At 43.0% G+C, this 22,061-nt stretch overlaps 1 protein-coding gene and 1 long non-coding RNA gene across 2 annotated transcripts in view; one reads left to right on the top strand and one right to left on the bottom strand.

Annotated features, from left to right (window-relative positions):
* The window catches only part of LOC138686901 (uncharacterized), a 14,652-nt gene extending 5,922 nt beyond the window's left edge, over nucleotides 1-8,730 (top strand). The window contains exons 2-3 of the long non-coding RNA XR_011326225.1: nucleotides 6,878-7,008; nucleotides 7,763-8,730. This is a non-coding gene — a long non-coding RNA (uncharacterized lncRNA). The remainder of the gene's footprint in view (nucleotides 1-6,877; nucleotides 7,009-7,762) is intronic.
* On the bottom strand, nucleotides 762-22,061 carry LAMP3 (lysosomal associated membrane protein 3). Its single transcript, XM_009929880.2, has 7 exons — nucleotides 21,401-22,061; nucleotides 21,014-21,231; nucleotides 15,745-16,535; nucleotides 14,269-14,391; nucleotides 10,825-10,882; nucleotides 8,724-8,891; nucleotides 762-5,019 (listed from the first exon to the last, which is right to left on the bottom strand). Exons 2-7 carry the CDS (start codon nucleotides 21,057-21,059, stop codon nucleotides 4,880-4,882), a joined length of 1,326 nt encoding a protein of 441 aa, XP_009928182.1. The 5' UTR covers nucleotides 21,060-21,231; nucleotides 21,401-22,061; the 3' UTR covers nucleotides 762-4,879.

The raw sequence follows: 22,061 nt of genomic DNA, 5'->3' as shown, positions 1-22,061 counted from the left end.
CTGAAGAACTTTTGTGTGCCTCCTTTTATTGAGGAGTTTACCTCATGCAGTTGTCCCACTGTTATGATATTTTAAGCTGGCTATTGATGTGACAAACAGCAAAATCACAGCAAAGTCACATAGAATCATAGACTGGTTTGGGTTGGAAAGGACCTTTAAAGATCATCTAGTCCAGCCCCCACCCTTTGGGAAATTCATTTGACCAACATAGAAGCCGTTGATTTCTCAAGTTTATGTGTGGTATTTTCCAAACTATTTATTTCCTCAAGTTTCCATAACTGCACACTGAAAGGATGCATTCTCCTTAAAAGACTCTTATTGTGATTCCTAAGATTATTATCTGTGAAAGCAGTTTAAACATGAAGTAACAAGCACCCATCACATCTGCTGTGAGTTATGGTCTGTGTTTATTGTGCCAATAGGAAACAAAATGAGATCTAGTTGTATAAAGAAACATAGTGAATTCAGATACACTGCAAGTTGTGGGGAGATTCACAGAAAACCACATAGTATTTTCAGTAACCTTTTTTTTTTTTTTTTTTTGCAATGCTGATGAAACAAAGATAGAAATGTCAGATGAGCTGCCCAAGCCACAGAAGAAATAATCATCAAAGTTATGGTTAGGATATAAGTGTATCTGTGCCTGTGGCTTGTGTCCAGAGCCCATAGGACCTTGCCCGTTTGTTAGACTGTACTTGTACTTTAAACAGTTTAGGTGAAACAGCACTTGAGAGATAAAATAATTGCACAGGAATGCACACTTTAATGACTAAATACAACCTTTATTATAGAAACATCAATAATGGAAAAATAAAGACCATATCTTACTTCTCATAGCAAATAATTTTTTAGCAACCATACATTATAGCAAGCTAGAAGTGATCAACCAAACCATCTTCATACACCCAAGATGCTAATCTACATCTCCCTTCCTCCTTCAACCAGAATTAACAGCTGTTTTTTAATTTGGACTTTGTCCATCCAAGAGCAAAAAGGACTGAAAGAAATTAAATCTAGCTTTATAAACTCCTTGGTGATTTGGCTAAGTATGACATCATCATGCTCATGGGATGCTCTTGTGTCTACCTTGGGTGTGCAAGAGACCGTAGTGAATGGTCTGGGCTGAGAGCTGCAGCACAGCATCAGGGAGCTATAGGGATGTGCTTACCTCCTAATTTCTGTGAGTGCCCCCACTGTATCCTGACCAGCGCATGCTTGCAAGCCAGTTAAGCATAGGTTCCCTGATGGGATGCATCATGTCACCATGATCAATATCTTCTGGTTCAGGGATGGGTTCATCTGAGGCCGCAGCTGAGGGAATAAATGAGCTGGGGCTGCTGAGACCAACATTGCTGGTCACTCTGGGACCCAGCTGCAAGCTTGTCCCCTCCCACAGCAGACTGTGCTCTTCTGTCAGCTCTCTGGGTACGTGGGCTCATGCTGACTATATGAAGGTTTTTGGCATGCAGATTTTTAGGGCAGGTTGGCCGGTAAACCCCTGTCCCAAGCAGTGAGCAGGTTGCTGAACAAGGGTCTGATTATGGCAAAGAGCAGTCCTGGAAGGGAAGCAAACTGCCAGGCTTAGAAAATACTGTTTTCATTTACATCCACATCGACAGGAAGCAAAGAAACTGTGCACTGCTGCCCGTGGCATAACTATTATGGCCCACCTAGTGTACAGCTAGTTTATCATAGGAGCATCTTCTTTCTATGGTGCTCTTTTAGGGACTTTTTGCTCAAAATGTTTCCTCAGACAAGGTGTTTAAAAGAGAAAGTCTGGCAGCCAAGACCAAGTACACCTATAGAGTCTTCCCACTGGGAGGAGGACCTCAAATCAACTCCATTAGATAAAAAAGTGCCAGCCAAATATCTACCTAAAATCTGGCAGAAAATAAATACAGGCATCAGCTTTAAAAGCTGCACATGGCAACTGAGGGAACAGCTGGGCTGTCTAATTCTAATTCAATGTTAAATTCAGAGAGGTAACACACCCTGCTATGCAGGCACGCTAACACGCATCCCTGCTGCAGACTGTTTGTGTGTTCTGTGGTGAGGGAAGCAGGTGGTAGCATGCAGGCTGGGCTTCAGGTGGGACAAAAGTTGCACTTAGGGTCTGGGATCTCCTGATGCAGTAAGGAATTCTCCAGTGGATTCTCTACTACTGTAAAGCCCTAACTCCACTGGATAAATTTTGCTACGTGTTGGCAGCATTTCATGGGAGCCTCCAATTGTTTCACTGGTTTATACCATGTGCACTTCACATGTGCCATTTAGAGCAAGCCCAGAGTATTATTCATCTAGAAAGGGCAGTATGCAGCTTCATAAAAATAGCAAACAAATAATAGCAACAAAAAGCATAAGAACAAATCAGGTAAACCTGAATCTGCACATTGTTCAATACCAACAGTTTGATTCACTGTAGAAAGAAAAAACTATGGGGAAAAAAAAAACATTAACCTTGCATCATTGGTAAAAATGCCAGAAGGTGTCACAAAATTAAACACAGAATTTTCAGTCATTAAGAACAGTTTTCTCTCAAGTTGATATGAAACATTAAAAGACTGAATATTAACATAAAGAGATTTTTCAGTACAGAACATAACAAGAACATGCTATATCCCTATCAGTAGAAGTAATAAACTGTACAGATCATGCAACCCAACAATCCAAAGAACATGTGAAACAGGACTTAGTTTTGAATGGGAAAGATGTCTACTGATCACTAGTCAAAACAGCTTAGGGTCAGATCATGTGCAGTGCTGAGCTTTTTAGGCAGCGTTGTAAAAATGTCCACATGTAACAGTTTGGGACAGTGACATCACTATTGCATACATAGGCTCATTTTTGAATGAAAGCTCTTCCATATATTTACCTCTCCTGCTGGACATCTCATCAATTCTCTTGTTTTAAAAAAAGCGAATGCTTTAATCGAGTATAAGAATCTGCTTTCTAAACAACAGATTAATAGTATTAACTAACCCTGAGAACTAGAGGGATCTTATTAAGCCAAGGGCCTGAACAATGCCACTGAGTTCAGCGGGTTGCTTGTCCACTAACCGGGGGGAAGGAAGAAGGGTGAAAACAGATAAAAGTTCACTGAGAACTATTAACAGTGCTGGAGCCTTTTACAAAACACGTGTGTACACGTGTGTGTGTGTGTATGTGTACATTTGTGCATATGTTTAGCTTTGTAAATCTTTTGTGACAAAGAGATTTTCCTTGTTACAACAAAGAACATTAGCTGAACTTAATCTCAAAAGCAATTACTACTTTCATGCCTTCATCATTGGCTTAGCAGGAAATAGACTAGAGTGTATCAATTAGTGTGCTTTAAAGCAACTCCAAATTATTTCCCTGTGAAAATCCAGCTGCTCAGCTGTAAGCACACTGGATAGCATTCACTATAGGGCAGAGTTCGTCCTAGGCCTGTATAAGCTTTTATTTCTCCCAGAAGCCTTGAACATACAACGTCAGTGGATTTCTATTTGTTTGTGGACCTTGTGCAGGTCTGCAACAATTGTGGCCACTTACTCCCTGGCATTTTCGGTGAGTGTGATATCCTCCCGGATTAAGAGAGATCCCAGTGCTGCCATCTCAGTAGAGGGACAGTTACTGAGTTCAGTGGCAGTCACTGTAACAGGTCCATGTCTGAATAGGAGGTGGGTGATTCATGAGCTCTCACAAGACCATGAAGTATTAAGCTGCTTGAATTTATTAAGCAAATTCACACCAGTCTCCATCAACTGCACTGGCATCCTTAGCACTGGCCCACGTACCACAGTGCTTTCAAACCCTCATGTCAGCTTTCTCCACATATTGTGTTGCAAAACTGTGGCAAAGGGATGCTGTGCCTGGAGCACCGATTGAGAAGTGGGGTGGCTTGGCCTGGTGTGGCAGGTGGATGGAGTTACTGCCTCCAAATGCCTGCCCGGTTCTTCTGCACGGGCATCCCAGCTGCCTGTCAATCAGCTTCTGAATCATGCAGTTTGCAGCGTAATGCTTCAGGATAAACTTACCAGCGTCAGATTGCTCTAATGTGCTGTGCTTTATGAGGCTGCAGTTCAAGAATTATTGGCAGGAAGTTCAGACATCTCTGCAGCAGGGCTGAGACAAGCAATGACAAGTGATAATTTTGGCGCATACTGGTCAGGCAGACCCTGTGTGACCTCAGTTGGGTAATCTCTTATTTGCATACACAGTCACTGGTAACTAGAAAATTTTCAAAAAATACTGCCTCCAGAGTAAGAGTCACATATTACCACTGTGTCCTTGCAAAGGGCTTAGCAGGAAAAAACCCAAGAACTTACGAAGTGTAACCCTGTTATAGGACTAGTGAGAACTTGCTCGTGAATGAAAGTCTCACTTAGCCTTGCCCTAAGACGCCAGCGTACGCAGTGTTCCCACAAGGCTTTCACTGAGCTCTGGTTTAACAGGGTTGTCTGTAGCTGTGGACCTCTGGTTTATTCACTTGATGGTCATATTACTGGACCCATCTATTTTAATAAATCTAAACGCTATCTTTAACAAACCTGATGGATTTTCTGGGGGATAATGATATTGCTTGCTTTAAGCTATTTTTAGGCATCTGACTTAGGTGGTCTGAATTGCCTCCTTTGTTGATAATACAAAGAATTTAGGCGCCTCGCTTTGGTCCTCTAAACTACACCTAAATCAGACGCTAAGAATAGCCTAAAGTAGATGGTATGAGTTCTCTCCTTCCCACCTTAAAGAAATCGCTTTCGGAAATATTCATTAGCTTTAAACAGATGGTGTCATCCCACTTGAAAATGTGGCTTCAGGGAAGTGAGATTGCCAGGTAGAAGCTAGAAGTCCTGTGACTTCTCTACTTGCTACACACATCTGGAAGTACAAGGGCACCTCAGATACGTTCATATCCTCTATGCGGCTTTCTTCTGGAAATCAGGAAAGTGACAAACACAATGACAAACAATCCCAGGATACTCAGGCCCACTGCAATGGGAGCTGCTTTGCTGTTTTTATCAGGAAAACATTCTTCTTCTGAAAGTAAAAGGAGATCAGAGAATGTGTTACAGCAGAACACTGTACTCCTAGACTATACATCTCTATTCCAGAAAAGTTAGCAAATACAAGCCAGAAGTTCTCAAAACCTTGTTTTCTTTTTTTTTTTCCCTGAGCTATACTTATCACATTTTTGTCTGTGATGAACCTTATCTCAAGAAAACAATACTTGCCCCTTTCGAAATTGCTACATGCTTCACTGGAGAATGACTCTGCTCTTTCATGTCTACAGTAATTGTTTTACCATCAAGACCAGTGCATACACAGTAGGAGGCTTTCTTGCTGACAGCAGATGTGGAGCATCACGCTACAAAGTGCAAGTCTAAAAATAAAGAGCAAGACACATCCTGCATGGACAAAAACTGCTCCTATGTGGCATCTAATTGCTTCTGCCCAGTAAAAAAGGATCAGGCCAGAGAAAGGAGCCCATAGTCCAGCACATCATTAGAGCAGCAAGGATCCTAGTTAAGTCAGTGTTTCCTAAGAAAAATCAAATTCTAATTGTTCTCTGTGTTTAATTCAGAATATTTCTGGATAATTGTGGCTAAACTCAGAACATCAAGAGATTAGGAAGGCAGAAGCTTTGGACTTAGTCCAGGGGGTTGTTTTAGCAGTACCATTGTAATTTTATTGTACATATGATGATATCAGAAAAGGTTTTGACACAAATAATATCTTTTAAGAACCATCCAAAGATATATTCACTCCAAACATACCTCTTAGCTACAGAAGGGGCAAATCCTGACTTCTTCAGCCAGTTCCTACCAAAATGCATAGTCAAGTCATCCTCTGATTAAATGGAAACTCATTACTTAAAAATGAACTTCCGGACTGGGGTAAATTGGTGGCTTTCCTATGCAGAGACTGCACCATCTGGGTCACTGACATAAATGGAATATTCACCCAAGTAACAATGGCAGTATCAGTCTCAAATTCACAATACAACAAGCGTAGCCCTGGGAGTGAAGGCAAGGTCTGGGAATGATCACTGATGTGCTACCCCAGAACTGGATCAGACCTACATCTTCCATCTGATCTATAGGAATGGTCCTTCCTCGGGCTCCAAGGAAAGAAAGACCTCTAGCATGATGCTTTGAGTGGCACCTGAGTAGCAAACTATCCTCTAAGTAGGGTGGCTTGATCAGCTAAACCCCAGAGTATATCCCAGCTCAGCAGTGAATCCAGTTTATACCCAGGTATGAGGGAGATCCAACGCCCTCCACCCCTTTCATTTCTGTGACTATTCCAAGGCAGATTTCGACAGTGCTTTAAGACAAGAGCCTCTGTTGTTATTGTCTAATTCTGATGACCATGCTGGCACAGATTGTAGCTTAGCTTGGGCTTTTCCCCAGGCGGAATCTTTACACCGACAGCAGGCAGTTAGCCCAGGGAGCATGTGGAGTGCATGACATCACATCACAGCTCCAGAGCCCCCACACAGCTTTCCCCAAAATCTGATCCTCCTCTTCTCTGATCCAGATGGTGATTTCATGTGATGCAATGCCACAAAGCCAAAGGCATCAGCATTCTACAGCCTTTTAAAAGCTTTGTCTGGTTAATGTAACCTGCTGCTAAGGAAGTAAGCTGAAAAGTATTTGCATTTGAGTACTGCAAAAGCCAGAGATGTTTGAATTGGCCATTTTGCTTTCACGAAACCTTGGGCTATGAACTAGAAATTGTTTCTGCTACACTGAAATGCAGTTCAGAAGACACTTTTACCGCTTTCCAGACTCAAACAGGCCAAGCTATCGATGTAATGCTGCTGCAGTCTGTACAAAATTGTAAGGAACTTGAAACCGATGATCATTATTGTTTTCTTTTTCTTCCTCTTTTAAAGATAAGCAAATCAGGAGCAACAGAAGTGAAACTACCAGTCTCAAGACACCTGAGGGCAGGAGGCTGGTGATGTGTATAGAGTCATTCCTTCACTGGGGATTTTGTCTTTCAAAATCTGCATACACAGCAGAGGTACGTAACAGTTTCATAACTATTTCATGGCCACTGGGGAATTTTTTCAGAGGTGGTAGCTGCTTTCTCAGCCCTTTGATTAAGAGCAAAACTAATTTAATTTTGTATATGATATTGATTAGCAGAGATTAGCCTGACCTGAGGGGGTGGGGGCTGGGAGGGGGAGAAAGAGAGAGTCTTTCTAAGCTCTGTCTCTGCTAGAGGTGAGGCCATACCAAAAGCCATAACTGAACTCATTCATTGTACAAATTCAAATGGGAATGTGGGGACCAGATGCATTGTTCCAGCTCAGTGTTATCCCATGAAAAAAATCTTCATGAGAATGAGAACATGGATTGGATTCTCAGTGCAGCTTTTAAGAACTTAAAGAAAAGTATGCAAAGAAAATGGTCCATGTCTTTAAAAAGCCCCAAATGTTGTTTCCCATTATATTCCTTTTAGAATAAGAAAGGCAGCCAAAATGGTGAAGTAACGAAAGAAGAATCAGTCAAACAGAGCCAAACTGAGTCAAAAGACAGATCTAAAATAAAAAGAAGAATACAGGGGCAATATTTTGTAAGCATACAGAAAGTCAAATCTCAGAAGAAGGGAATGTTTTATTAGTGCATCTGAAGGGCTGGAGAACTGATAAGCCTATCTTTCCACCTGAGTTCTTGTATGGAAACACCCTGAGAGGAAGTCACAGAAATGTGAAGATGTACAGTTTGAAAGAGACCGCAAGGTCCAATCTGGTCTACCTCTCTGCTTTTTGTAGGATCTTTCATGCATCTCATAAGAAGTAAGGCAGTAGACCGTGAGAGTGTTCATACTGTGGGACATGGGAGTTTCCTGGTGCACCCAGCAGTCCTGGACCCCACAGCCCAGCCAGGTCCTGGCTGCATCACTGGACAAGAAACAAGGATGGCAACATCTCATTTCCCTGTGGCAGGAACCCCAGGTGTGGGTGTGGGGAAGAAGTTGTGATGAGCCCCAATACGTTCTCCCAGTGTCGGCAATCCAGAGACCAGGGGAGTCAGTACTGTTCTGTCTCTGTCTTTTACTAAGCTACATAGTTGTCTCTTTGTGGCTGTACTCAAGAAAAGACAAATTGCAGAGATGAGCATCACATATAATTCTGAAACTGGGAGCATGCCAATCATGTTCCTCCTCAGGAGCACACTTCATCATGTCTAGACACAGCTGCTCTGAAAGTATCATCCTGCATTCACAAATATCCCTTATTAGTTGGCAGTTTTGCTGCTGCAGCTGTGGGACATCATAAGTGTCAAGAGCCTTTCAAAATAGCTAAAATCTGACTATATTGAGAACAGTGACCTTGAACTTAACTGTACATATTAGGGGTTTGGGCAATGCAATGGTGGTGAACACACCTCCGCTTGCTCTGGGAAAAGATGAGTGAAGAATAAAATTGTGCCTGTAGAACTGAACATTTTTAATGAGAAGGTGAAACAGAAGGTACTGAATGCAGGAGGGAAAGATACATTTCCATCTTCCATAGGTATTACCACTGTGTTGAAAATTACTCAGAAAAGGGTGAGAATACAGCAGTAAGCAGGTTACATTATTTGGCAACTATTACAAAGCTGTGATTGTGCTATAGGTGTAACAGGATCACCGCACATGTATGGTTATAATCTATCAGACTATATCTATCAGGCTACCAGAGTGCTGACATGTAGATCTCAGAAGGGTGGAAAAGGTAACCTTCTACTTACCTTTTCCAAACTGGTTACCGACAATATCAAACGCCTGCAGCTGCATATTAACAAAGAGTAGCTGGAAGTTCTTCTCCAAGGTGAAGGTTTGCTTGCTAGCACACTTAAAGGAATTCCCCAGCTTTGTTGTAAACATCTTCTCATGTATGGCTGCATAGTAAAGCATACCTGGAAGGCATAATGAGAAGGACAAATGAGAATCCACACGAACTCTGTTGGAACCAACGTTTTTCTGAGATAAAATGGAGGATCCCTGGTGCTTTGGCAGAGCAGCAGTCACACATGTGTCTAAAGCATGGATGTTTTCCCCATAATGTATCAGTTACATTTCTTCCATGTTTAAATGGAAGAAATAATTAAATGGCTTTAATTATCAATGGGCAACTCAGCTGAGCTTGGGTCTGAAAAAGTGGCTAAAATTTCGGATGCTTCTTCAAAATATTTTAACAACCTGAGCCTGCAAGAGGGGGTTAGGATTCTCACAGGAGAAGACAACTATCTTAGATCCCCAGCATGGCTATTTCCAGACAAAACAGAGATACCATCTCTAGCATGGGAATTTGACATATCTAGTCTGTATTGCTTTATGTATTAAATATGTTCTTAAACATATTTCAGTATCACAGTACTTTACAGAAAATATGGCTCAAGTTCAAAGCATGAAAAGATCACGTAACCTGGGCATATCCTTTATGCATATCCTCCTTTGAAAGCAGATATAACAGTTTAAGACAAAAATCATCCACATCACCAACTCTGCATCATTGTACCTCCACCACATCTGCCAGCACAATAGTGTGCAGCATACTCCTGGTCCTCTTCAGTCAAAGTCAGTACACCAGTGTGTACTGATACAGTTAATTCAGTAATCTTTATCTTAGAAAAGATATGGGCTTGCTCACTGCAAAAAAAACCCCTGCTGGCAGACTGAAATGACAACATCTGGCAGAGAGGCAGTAACAAATAGCCATGCGTAGCAATGTCTCTTGCCAGCACCAGTATGGAGGACTCTAAGTATATTTGAGGATTTTAAAACTTATGATTAAGCCGATTAGTTTGTATTTGCTGCAATTTGCATTTAGCAATGCACAAGAAAACTCTGGTTATTTAGACTGAGAACATCTGTAGGAGACATGTCCTCTGGATCAGCTTTTCTTTTACTTTAATTGCTGTAGTTCAGAATAGGAGCCACTTGAGTTAATAAAAGTGCTCATCAGTGAGAAGAAAAATAGGCACTGAGCTTCCAAAAAGCTCAGTGCTATTAGGACACACCTGATCAAGCTCCTGATTTGTTTTTCTTTCAGGGACAAAAGTCACTTCAAAGACTTGAGTAACAAATGGAGAAGTGACATAATATGGTTGTTTAACCTATCACAGATTTGATATATTTGGACAAATTTGTGCAAAATTAATGTCAGAGAAAATCTGAAGTGGTGGCTCAGAATTTTTCTCTCTGACCTAAATGATGTTCTCTTAGGATTTTTGGGGCCGTAACTTCTGGGCCAGCTCCTGTCTGTTCAAATGGAAAGAATCAGGTCTATATAAGAAAAAGAAAATCTGATCACCTGACAAAAGTATGGACAAGGTCTAGGATTTCAGAATGGTTTGAAGAACCTCATCCTGGGTCCAGTTCTTATTTTTGCCAAACCAGAATGTCAGACATGCCTCTTCTTCATACTGGTGTATTTGAAATCTGGATCCACCTCTGCATTTCTGTGATCCAGATACTGTATTCAGTTAGTTTGCTTATTAGATTGGAAAGATGCATGCAACTGGACTGGAGTCACAGCATTTTTGTGTGTTTGCAGATAAAAACTTTGAGGACTGTTTTGTATCTTAAATTTAGGTTTGAAGTACTCTCTATTTTGAAAGAGGTGGGGCAGGGAAAGTTTTTGAGGATAAAAGGAAAATGGAACAATTCTGATGAAACTGCAGCCCAGTCCCTTCTCTTCCATTTTTCATACCATAATATTTAGGTGAGTGACATGTTGAAAGCCTGATAAACACATAATTTGCAAAATCCAGTGTTTTAAAGATATGAAAGCCTGCTCCACACCCAGAACAGTTTGATATGAAATTAAGACAGTGTAAAATCACTGACCTTCAGAAGATAACTGTAATCTGGCCTCAATTTTACTGACATAGTACGTTGGAGCTTGCTGCGAAAGAAGAGATATCTTTATTCATAATACATCCTCATATTTGTGAAAAAAAATACAGTTCACCACAGCAAAATGTTCACAAATAATTTCCCAAAGAAACACATTTTATCACACACTGCTCAAACTAGACATTTGTGTGGTGATACTTGTGGTAACCAAAAGTAGGAGGGAGTTAAGCAAACAGTATACATTGCACAAATTAACTGGCATGTGATAAGACCGTTTTATTTTTATTCACCTGTTCTGCTTTTATTGAGAGTCCCTACAGTGCTCTCCTGAGTAATCCTGCACTGAATTAATCCATGCTGACCTGCAGTCTGCCTGCTTGCAGGACCTAAGCCCACACCTTTAGAAGTACTTGGGACTCCAGGTGCTGCAATGCACTTTATGAATAGATGCTCTTTGCGTGAGCAAACTGCAGAAAGCAGCAGTGCTTCTATGTTCATCATATTGTTTTGAACTGGGAGAGGTCAGCAACAAGCTGAGAGCCAGGAGTACGTGCTCATGCTAGTACCACTCATTTCCTATTTTGTCTGCCAACAGCAGTCACTACAAATGAGAAAACATCAACCTGGATGTGTAGGGGAGAAATAACTGTTCCTTTCATCCTGCTGACACTGTTGGTTCTGGCTGGCTTTTTTGTCGTACGCGCACAGACTGCTGACATGGAAAGCACCTGGTACAATAGCACAGAGCAAAATTTCCAGCTAAGTGTCCTGCCTGCAAGTGCCCTAAAACCCTGGTGCAACCTGAATGCTGTCCTCCCCTCAACTGTCACAAAGTGAGGGCCAGCCCTAAGAGCTTTTCCCTGGTTGCAATGTTGGAGTATAATATAAGTCTTTATGTAGCAGCCCTACTAGTCATTTTAATTCCAGCTGTGAGCACACAGGGACTGGTGAGTGCAGCTGGTGGATAAATCACAGCAGACATGAATGTCTCCTGTGCAGCCAGTTTTAATGTTATGCAGTTTAAAAGGTGGTAGGGTGGATTGGGAAAGTTTAAGAAAGAAATACACCAAAGAAGAGGTTCTCAGCATTATTCCTACTTTAAGACATAAATAGGTCAAATATTACCATTTTTTTGGTGGCAGCACTATGTTCTGTTTGGCCACGGTTAATAACTTTGCTTGGGGAAAACACCTGCTCCTACTTCACATCTTGTGGGTTGGTTACAAAACTTCCTTTTTTCAAGTTCTTTGCAAAAGGCAGCTGGCAGTGGTGAGTACTGAGCCAGCCGCTCACCTCCTGCTACCCCGCACCAGCACTGCAGCCCTGGGGCCTGATCCAGCTCCTCTTTCACCGGTGAAAATCAGAAGTGCCACCACTGGAGCACTCCTGGTTCAAAGCAGTTAAGAGAGGCTGTGGAGGCTAAACACGTAAAAAACAGCAGCAAAATTATTTCTTATTAACTTGAATTTCAAAGCAGTCTAAGCCGAGCCCTGCTATGCTCTTGAGGCTTATCTTTAAGTGAAGGGTGGATTGTCTAATGCTGTGCCAATAACCACCTTTTTCAGGGCAAGACAGGTCAAGTACCTCCTAAAGGTTCACATCAGTCTCCTTAGCACTGCTACAAGCTGGGGCTTTCATGGGTACTTGAATCACCAGACTTTTTCTAAGGATCCTTGTAACACAGAAAATGCTCCCCTTGTTGCAGGAAGCACACATTTAAAGAAAACACTCATGGTCTGAACTGATCCTTTGTTTTAAAACAGCTCCTTGATTTTTTACCTCACTTTTCCTCTGTAGCTTTTAGAAAACTTTCTGCCATAAACTAAAATCAAGATGATTATTAATTGATATCTTTTCTCTGCTCAAGCATTAACGACTCAGGTGTGGCATAGTTTGCTGTTTCCTCTTGGACTTTCTATGGAAGTGACTGATTAACCATTTGTACTTTTCTTAATCATCACTGATTTGAGCTCAGAACTAGGATGTAAGGTTGACATTTTGGCTTGATTAATTGAAGGACACAGATCAGCAGTGATAGCCCCAGCAGCCTGGTCTAGTGGAAGGTGTCCCTGCCCATGGCAGGGGGGTTGCAACTAGATGATCTTTAAGGTCCTTTCCAACCCAAACCATTCTATGATTCTATGCAGCTCTGAACTGCTGTGGAGCTCCAGGACATGCATGTTACACTCAGAGTTTGATGGGATCCAACCTGTGCCATATTCCTCCCTGCCCATTAATGACTTTATACACAGTATTAACTTCTGTCTTTAGCCCCGCTGGCATCACCACCCAGCCCTTACTAGCCTTCATATAAATAATACTGCATGCTGCCTCCCAGAATGTGTAAACTGTGTAAATGTCTGAGGAAGCAAGAGGATGGCTGCACTCGGCAATTTTCTCCTGTGGTTAGAATAGCAGCAGCACTCTTGGTAGCTTATGTTAAAGCCTCATCTACATAGGATGCAGTCCCAGTGGGGAACGTGGTACCAATAGACACAATGTCAAAAAAAGAAGCTTATTTTCCCACTGTTAGCAGGGCTTCTCTCTTGCCCAAGGTTCTGTGTGTACTTATAAGTCTCCCTGGTGTGGTGCATTTTAGGGGCACTAATCTACAATTTTGTTGTTGTAGTTCACTTGTTTGGAATTTTCCACTCAGAAAGGAGATGAAATTAGGCCCCTTCAGCTGTGGATGGGCCGCAGCTCCTGGGCACTTAAAACCGTACAGGCTGTCCTTTAGATTTAACAGCCACAGCTGGCTTTTGGCCAGACAGTTGTGATACTTGGCATTTATGGGAAGCAAATGACTAACCTCACCTGCATTCAGGTGGTCCCTGAGACACCATTTCGTAAGAGCAATGTGATAGTGTGAGTCAGAACTCCTGGCACACACACTTTGTTCCTGCGCAGGGACTCCAGTCCCGAAGCCATTCCCTCTGTCCTGCATCAATGCAAACAACAGACCTGGCCTTCCCTCTCACTAGACTTTTGCCTATGTAAAAATGAGATTCAGATTTTGCTGGAGGCTGTTTCTAGACTTTGTGTTGCTAGATGGGGAGCTTTAACACTGCTACCCATCTCTAGCACTTTCTGTCAACGGATGGCAAGGCACTGTACCTACCCTTCATAGCACATACGAACCTTTCCAAATTGAAAGTTCAATCAGGCAAGACCTGATTTAACGTTGAAGTTAGCCCTGCTCTGAGCAGGGTGTTGGACCAGGTGGCCTCTAAAGGTCTTTTTCAACCTGAATTAATCCGTGGTTCTATGATTCTAGCCTCTTGGGAAGGACAGGAGTAATAGCGCCTTATATGCAGGTGGAAAACTAGCATAGAGATGAATGAAATGCCTTTTCCCACAGCACAAGCTGGATCAAAGGCAGCCTAAGTTCCAGCTCCCCAATTCTAAACACTCCTTCCCTCTAAATGCAACAGTTACCTTTACAAAGGTGAAGTTTATAAACCCTCCACTGAAAGTTATGTTCAGTTCAGACTGCACTGTCCCACAGCTTCCAGATGTCTGTGTCGCATTGGGGTTGACAGTCATGTACTCCATCCCCTTCTGTGGAGAGAAGAGACGTTGCAGGGCTGCTTATGAAGAGGAGGGGAGAAACTTAATAAGAAACACACAGAGATTTATAGCTGCTTTTTTTTTCTTTTTTTTTTTCCCATACAGGTTTTGTGTGGCTGAAGGAACAGGCTGGTAGTGGCGGCAGCCTAATTGCTGTCTGCCAGGGTCATCCCCCACTCGTAAACTAGCCCTAGTGCTTGTCTGACACATCACCGAGCTGTTCCAGTGCATTAAGCTGGCAGAAAATAATAGTTTTCTGCTCATTTGGTGAACTGATACGATTCAGAGCAGGGTCAGAGGAGCACCAGTGGTAATTTAAAAAGAGGGAGCAGTGGCAACTTGCGCCTGAAGGCAGAAGAAAGATCAAGACAAAGGCAGGCAGGGGTTAGATTGGCTTCAACTTATGTTGCTCCTCGTATCACCCCTGCCTCCTCATTATGTCTTTCACAGTTCACCTCTAGCATCTGCCAACCCACGTTGTAGTCTGAAAGGAGAGCTCTGCAGCTCTGAATACAGTTTGGCTCCTTCAGTCTTATCTCAAACACACCTCACTTTTGTAATAAACATCTCACTGTGGTCTGATAAGGTTGGGAACCATGCTCCCTGCCTGGCTTCTGGCAGGACAAGTGATGAAAATTACTTTTACCAACATTAGATACTCCTCCCATGTTAGAAATATTCAGACCCCAAACAAGAATATTTGGATTTGTAATGGGGATGTCTTGAGGCATATGAACTCCAGAGCCTGAGGATGTAACCCCACATATTGTATTAATGGAGGTTACAAGACCATAAGTATGAGGGATATAATCACCATTTCGGGTTTTATGACATCTTTTGCTGAATCATTCACTGTGGATCACTGCTAGGAGGGGGTACTAGCTCCCCAGGACCCCTGCTCTGATCCAGCCTGGCAGTTCCTGTGATCCTAAAATCTCCAGGCATCTGCATCAAGACAACTCACCTCTGAAGCCAAGTCTGTGAATTGACAATTTCTTGCTTTCATTGCAACTCGCAATGTCAAGCCTTTCACTGAAGTCAATTCAGATTCCCGTTCTGGGAAACACAAATAATGCTGAAGGCTGATCTACCCCTTCAGTATTGCTACCACACCTACATCACTGAAATAAGAAAGCGCCTGCACGTCCCATTGACATCATCACACAAGCCAAAGTACAGCAGCTGAGATGCTGTGGCACAGAAAAGCCCTCAGACTGATAGCAAACCACTTGTTTTTATCATACAAGCTCATGTCTGAAAATTGCATTGAAAGAAGAAGAATAAATTCCAGCTAATGAAGAAACAGTCATTACAAAGCTCAGCCTTGTAGTCTTTCCACCTCACCTTCTGTGTATATTGAGCGATCAGCTGCAAACCCATGACTGCTTTGATGCAGGTCCTGTTCCCATTGGAAACGGTGTATGTGCCAGTGGGAATGGGAGAAGGCTGCGGTGCAAGAGTGGGTCTCACCGTCATCATAGTAGATGGGATGGTTGTTTGAGTCCCTGGACGAATGGTTGTTGTGTTGATCATGGCTGTGGCTGTTGGACTTTTAGGCGCTGTTGTCTGATTTCCTGACCCTGTGGTGGGCTTTACAGTTTGCCTGGTGGTGGGTATAGTAGTTAGGGCAGCAGCCGTCATTTGTGTGTTTCCTGTTGTACGTTTTATGGTTGTGTTTGTGGCTGCCGCTGTCATTTCTGTGCTCACATGTGTTCTGGCTTGCTTGGTTGAGGACATAGGGTGTATGGTTGTGTTCTTCGCTGCAGGAGTAACTGTTTCGATTGCCTGGGTTGTAGCCTGACCAGCTGCAGTCGTGTTGTCTGCTGATGTTGTGGATACCACCACGGGAGATTTCTGGCCGGTCACTTGTATGGTGGTTGCTCCTGCCCGGGCTGTCGTGTGATGGTCTGGTTCTGTTGTTACCTGGTGCTGGTCTGTTGTCTGCACAGTTGTTCTATGGCTTATGTGTGTTGTTTTAAGAGAGTCTGTGCTGTTGAAATGAACTGTGCTGCCTTGATGGGCTGAAGAATGATAACGGGAAAGTGGCTGAGCAGAAGTAGCCGTCTGATGGAAGGATATGGTTTCTGGAGACAGTTCAACCCCCAGAGCCACTTCAGCAGAGCAGGAGGAAAATGCTGCAAAGAAACAAATAAGTAGTAGTCTAGAAACTTTTACCTTTAACATTTCTGTTGATAACCACAACATAACTGCACTGATTTTGTTATCAAGTGGGTGATATGATTTTATTCTTCATTTGGCTCCAATCATGATAGGAGAGTGAAGGCAGACATGCTGTAGGACTATCCATAACTTTTCACCCTCCTCCTAATCTTCACACCTCTGAATATACCCATTGCAGTGGAAGCACATTGGCTACCAGCTCCTCACATGGTGCTTTTACTGCTGAAGAAGCCAGAGGATGCTGGAGGTGTGAGCAGACCTTGCACAATCCCCAGGCAGCACAAGAATTCCCTTGCAGGCAGTAGTACAGCAAGATTTGCTAGAAGCAAATTATCAAGATCTAAGGAAGATAAAGTGGGTGTAAGAGGTGAAGGGGTGGTTGGTTACTTACCAACAATGCATGGGGAAAGGGAACATGTTGTGTGTGTGGAGGAAGTGAGGCAGCATAATGATCTTACAGTGATTCACAATAGTCTGGGACACCAGTCTGTGAGACAGGGAAATTCCAGATATTTATTTTTGGTTTTGTTGTAGCCATGCCAGCTTGAACCCTTAAGTTCTTCCTCCTGGGAGGTACCCAAGGGGATGCTCCAAACAAGGAAAGTCCAGCCCTCTCAGGGATGGACTTTCAGCAATGAGAAACAAATGTCAGGGTATAGCATCCAGGGGCATTTTGGACCACATCTGAAAATAGTCACAGCACCAAAATTACGCTTCCATCTTACAACATTTACAGAAACTTGTCCCTTGCAGAACTGAAAAGAAAATATCTGGCTCCTAAATGTAAATAAGGAAGTGAAGAAAAAGTGGGAAAAGTACATTGCAGAATAGATGAAGGTCACAACTCTTCTGCTTGAGTCTTTGATTGTGAGTATGCAACAAGACTCTGTAAAGAAAAGGTCAAGATAAAAGAAATCATAAATCACTGACATATATGAATTCCTTCATGTGCATGAAGCTTCAGGTGTAGTTAAATGCTTTACTGCCTAAATTAGCTGGAAGACAGAGATGAATTCTACAGTTTGGAGACTGAAGGGACCCAAAAGTCCAAGATAGCTCATATTCCTAGCAGTATGGCTCCACAGAGGATGCCACAACATGTTGTCTGAGAAGTTTATTGTACGCTGGTTCTTCCAAAGAAATTTCTCATGAATTGGTGTCCAAGGTTTGTGGCAGACAGATTGCTGAGATTCAGATTTTAGGATCGATTAAGGCCAGAGGCACATTCAGAATGGAAACGGCTGAAATTTCACAAGCTCCTCGTTGTTTTATTTATTTATTTTCACTCAGCATGAAGAGAGACCTGCAACAATTGCTGAATTCACAAAATCTCACCATTTTAGCATACATCTGAACTAAATAAGAATAATAAAACCTACTGGGTTTTGAATCAAATTCAAGATCAAAACCAAAGAAGTGAGAACAGATGTATAGATCTGAACCCATACCACAATTTTCCCTTAAAAATGGCTATGCTAGACAAGAGCAGAAGTGTAGATGTATACTCCGTGTTCCTAAAATTGCCTAGGTTTCACCTCTGTGCTGTACAGAATATACTTGACTGCCAGTGTAGCTGTTATCATCAAAGAAGGGCAACTTGATACAGCTGAAAAGCCACAAAAATGATAGGACAGAGCTGTCTGATTGTGAATTTTATCAGAAAGAACCCAAAAATGCCATAATTAATATGATACTTTAGTTCAGTTTCTCACTTTCTCCTAGACCTTACCACACCTGCTGGCAGAGCTGAAAAACAGATAACTTATCTCATTCTCTGTTTGCCAGTGGAAAATCAGAGCAGTTGCCATATACCAGCTATAGGTAGTTGCATCTAATTGTATCAGCACAATAAAAACAAAAGAGAAGTTGCAATTTTCACTCTTTTTTTCCCCCTACAAGACTGCTAAACAACCCGTATTTAAATTTACACAAGTCTTAAATAGTCAGTACTTCTTAGTTTTTAGTTAACAGATTGGTTTGGATTACTGACCAGATAACACCTACCTTACAGGCGTGGAGAGAAACATTATTTTACTGACATTTGGGTGCTACCCATAGCTTTTAAAAGACACTTCATTTTCCCCAAAAGGTCATTTCAACCTAACTATTTTTCATTACAGAAACATTCAGCCTGACAGGGTCACTGAGGGGTAAAGTCAGAAATGTCTTTGTGGTGGCTCACAGCTCATGCTCACCAGCTGACCTGCCAAACTGCTCTTCCAGCCTCCCACAGCTCTCCCAAGCATTTTGGAGCTTCTTTCAGGGCACGACCACGCTGCTAAACCTGTTGGCTTGGGTTGTCTTCTCAAAAAGCATTTGGCCACATGAGCTGCCAGGGATGAGTAAGGATTGCTCTCCGGTTGCACCGAAAGGTCTTGGCTCTTCTTGGGTGGCTGTTGGAGGTAGTTCGGTAACTCTGCTGTGCAAAGGGGCAGGTGGGCCCATGGGGTGCCTGACCTTCCCTCCAACTAAATCACCACGGCTCCCTCAGAATTGCAGCATTGCCTCTCGGGGAGCCTGGCACGGCTCGGCAAAGGAGCTGCCTGCACGGCTCCCACCCCGCCAGCCCTTTTCACAGCTCTGCCAGCAAAAGGGGCCACAGAACAATGAAGAATTAATTGCAGCTCTGCACCCCCCTGATATGCCTCTTTATTTTTACTGTGAAGCCAGCTCAGAACATACAACCAACATTTTGCTCAAGAGATGCGTGCTCCCTGCGGTGTATCTTCCCGGAGCAAGCGGCTGCATTCCCCTTGTCTCACCTTGGCTTCAAAGTTGCACATTACAAATGCCAAGGGCTGTGTTTCTGCCCAGCAAGCCTCCACGCATGCAATGCTCCAGAACAAAACTCTCAGAAAAGGATCAGGGCAGCTCTCAGAAATTCGCTGTTCCCAGTCTGGGCCTGGAGCCCCCATTTTCATGCTTTGGTGACAAATTTCAGTCAATGCCAGCAAAGGAACGTCACTGCTTTGCTCCCAGGCATTACGGTGGGGAGTGGAGCACTCAGTGCCACGATCTGGCTGTGACATTTCTCAGCCTGCTGTCCTGTAATGGGGTGGGTGAAAAAAACACTTGCTGAGGATTTTTTCCTCTTCTTGTCTAACCACACACTCATGCTGCTCAGCCACCCAGCAGATTTGTTCCACTTTCTGCTGCTCAGAAGAAATGCTCGTGTTTAGCTGACTGATCTCGTGTGGACACAAAAACCTGACCCAGCTCCTACAATCACTGAAAACACTCTCGCTGGCTTCAGCTGCTTTGGTTTAAGTCCTTCAGGAACTGGAAAAGCACTGAGATTTTCTGAGAGGTTTTGGTACTGTCATAGTTTCCCTCCAATATAGGAGCAGTTTCTTAAACCTCCAACCCATCAGACCTTTGTCCTTAAACTCTAATTATGTTTAATTCCCTATCTGCAGAGAAAGACTTGACTTTGTGGCATTATTAAAAGATGACAACAAATTATTAAAAGAATGATCAAAAACGGATAAGGAGCTGAGGAAACAAGTTCTTTCTGGTCAAAAAGATCCTTACTGACCCCTGAGTTATTAGTGTTACTTCTCTCAGTCTGATCTTGCTCTCCTTTCGTGTATATGTTTTGGGGCTACTTCCGCAGGCTCTATGAAGCAGGTGCGGGAAAGCAAAGCAGATAGAGCGAGAGCTGCTTGTGGTCAAGTCCCTGGGCTGTTTCCCTGCTCACTGTGCTGGGAGAGGGACGGGGTTGATACTTCTGTGATCCCTGTGTGCCGATGGCAAAACACGCTGCAGAATACACAGATTAAACCACGCTCTTTCCTTTTTCAGCTGGCAGATTTTGTACTGCTGTGGGCGTTGAGGGATGACTTAACATGCTGGGACATATCCCTGACCAGGCTGGCTCCACGGATTTTCACAGGGCAGCATTAAGGATTGAACTGTGACTTTGATGTGGTTTGTTGCTGAGATAAGCCCCAGCCTGCCTTCTCCAAGCCCCGCGCCTCACACTTGCTTTCCTGCTCATGCTCTGCACCTTGCAATGCAGACAGATGAATGACTTGAGCAATGCTTCCTTAGTTTTTCTTCTGCTTGTCTCACTCAAGACTTTCAGTCAGTTCTGCTGGTCTGGAAATTATTTTTAATTAAGAAAAGCAAGCCCAAAAAAGTCTGCTTCTAATACTATTTTGAGCTGACTCCATCACAGAGTCAGAGTTTATGTCACCACAGAGTGCAAGGGAAAATACACAGGAAAACATCAGACTAAGTCTATACCAGCTGCAATTAAGCGTAGTTATAGTTATTTCCTAGGAGTAGGACTTTACTAAAAGCACCCTTAGTGCTAGCAACAAAACTATTTAAAGTTTTCAGTCTGTTTTAGGTGCTGTCCTGACCACAAGGAAACAAAACTAGCATAGTCTATTTCATTTTTCTGATAGAAATAATGGAGGATGTTACTCACCACAGGCAAAGATTAGCAAGATGAACTTCCATGCACTCCTCCCCATGGCCAGCACAGCTGCAGGTTGGAGAGGTGCTGCTTCTCACTGTGGAACGGGTGGAAAGAAAATCAAGGTTTCCTGGGGACTGAAAAGTTTCACTTGATGCAGGGAGTGCTCAGTCACATGGCTGGAAAGGAGGTGGAGAGAGAAGGGGAGACCGATGCTTCTTGTCTGTAAACTACCGCAGAAGGAAATACATGATGGTTAGGAAAGAAAGTGAAAACAGAAAGGACTGCTGGGCTAACTGGGGGCAGGACAGACTCTCACTCTGCAGCTGAGTCCTGGGGCTCTGCAAGGCCATGTAAAGTGTAGAATAAGTCAACAGATTTAATAATAGAATGAGTTACCTGGAAAATATGAGATGCAACAGAGCTGCTCAACAGGCCATGAACAGTGTTTCCAGCTTCCCCCACTGTATAGCTCCAACCCAGGATTGGTTTGAAACCCAGTCAAGCTAATCAGTAGAGACAAGTTGAACAAAAGATGAAAAATCAGCAAGAAGCAGGTGCTTTGCTGGCAAAAGATTAAAACATGCAGAGTTTATAGAGACAGATGTGTAATAGTTAATTGAAAAACTTGAGGCTTTTCTTAGAATTGTGTAAATATGGGACTTCAAGGTAAACTGAACAAGAGACGACTGACCCGAGGCAGACCTTGAAATCTCAGAGATGAGAACTGGGACCAGACAAGACGAGAGAACTGAGACAAGAACTAATTAAAGGACTTTGATGAACGATAAGACCTGGGAACCGAGATTCGACTGAAAACTTTCAAAGATTTTGGACTGAGATAATGGGTGGTAAAAAGGTATATAAGACTGAGAAACTTTTGGAGGGTTGCCATTCACTGTGGTAGTGGCTCAACTCTGAGTTGTTAACAAAGCAAACCTAGAGAAACCCATGACCGAGGATTCTTTGACAAGCAGCCTTTGCTGGCTGGTTCGGTCCTGCTCCAAGGACTGCGCTTGTTGAAGGTGGATCAGCCGGGATGGGTCACCTTTAGTGTTGC

The sequence above is a fragment of the Haliaeetus albicilla genome, chromosome 9 (genome assembly GCF_947461875.1).
Source record: "Haliaeetus albicilla chromosome 9, bHalAlb1.1, whole genome shotgun sequence".
Taxonomy (NCBI): Eukaryota; Metazoa; Chordata; class Aves; order Accipitriformes; family Accipitridae; genus Haliaeetus; species Haliaeetus albicilla.
The sequence above is the reverse complement of the archived record's forward strand: the minus strand, read 5'-3'. Positions and strand labels throughout refer to the sequence as shown.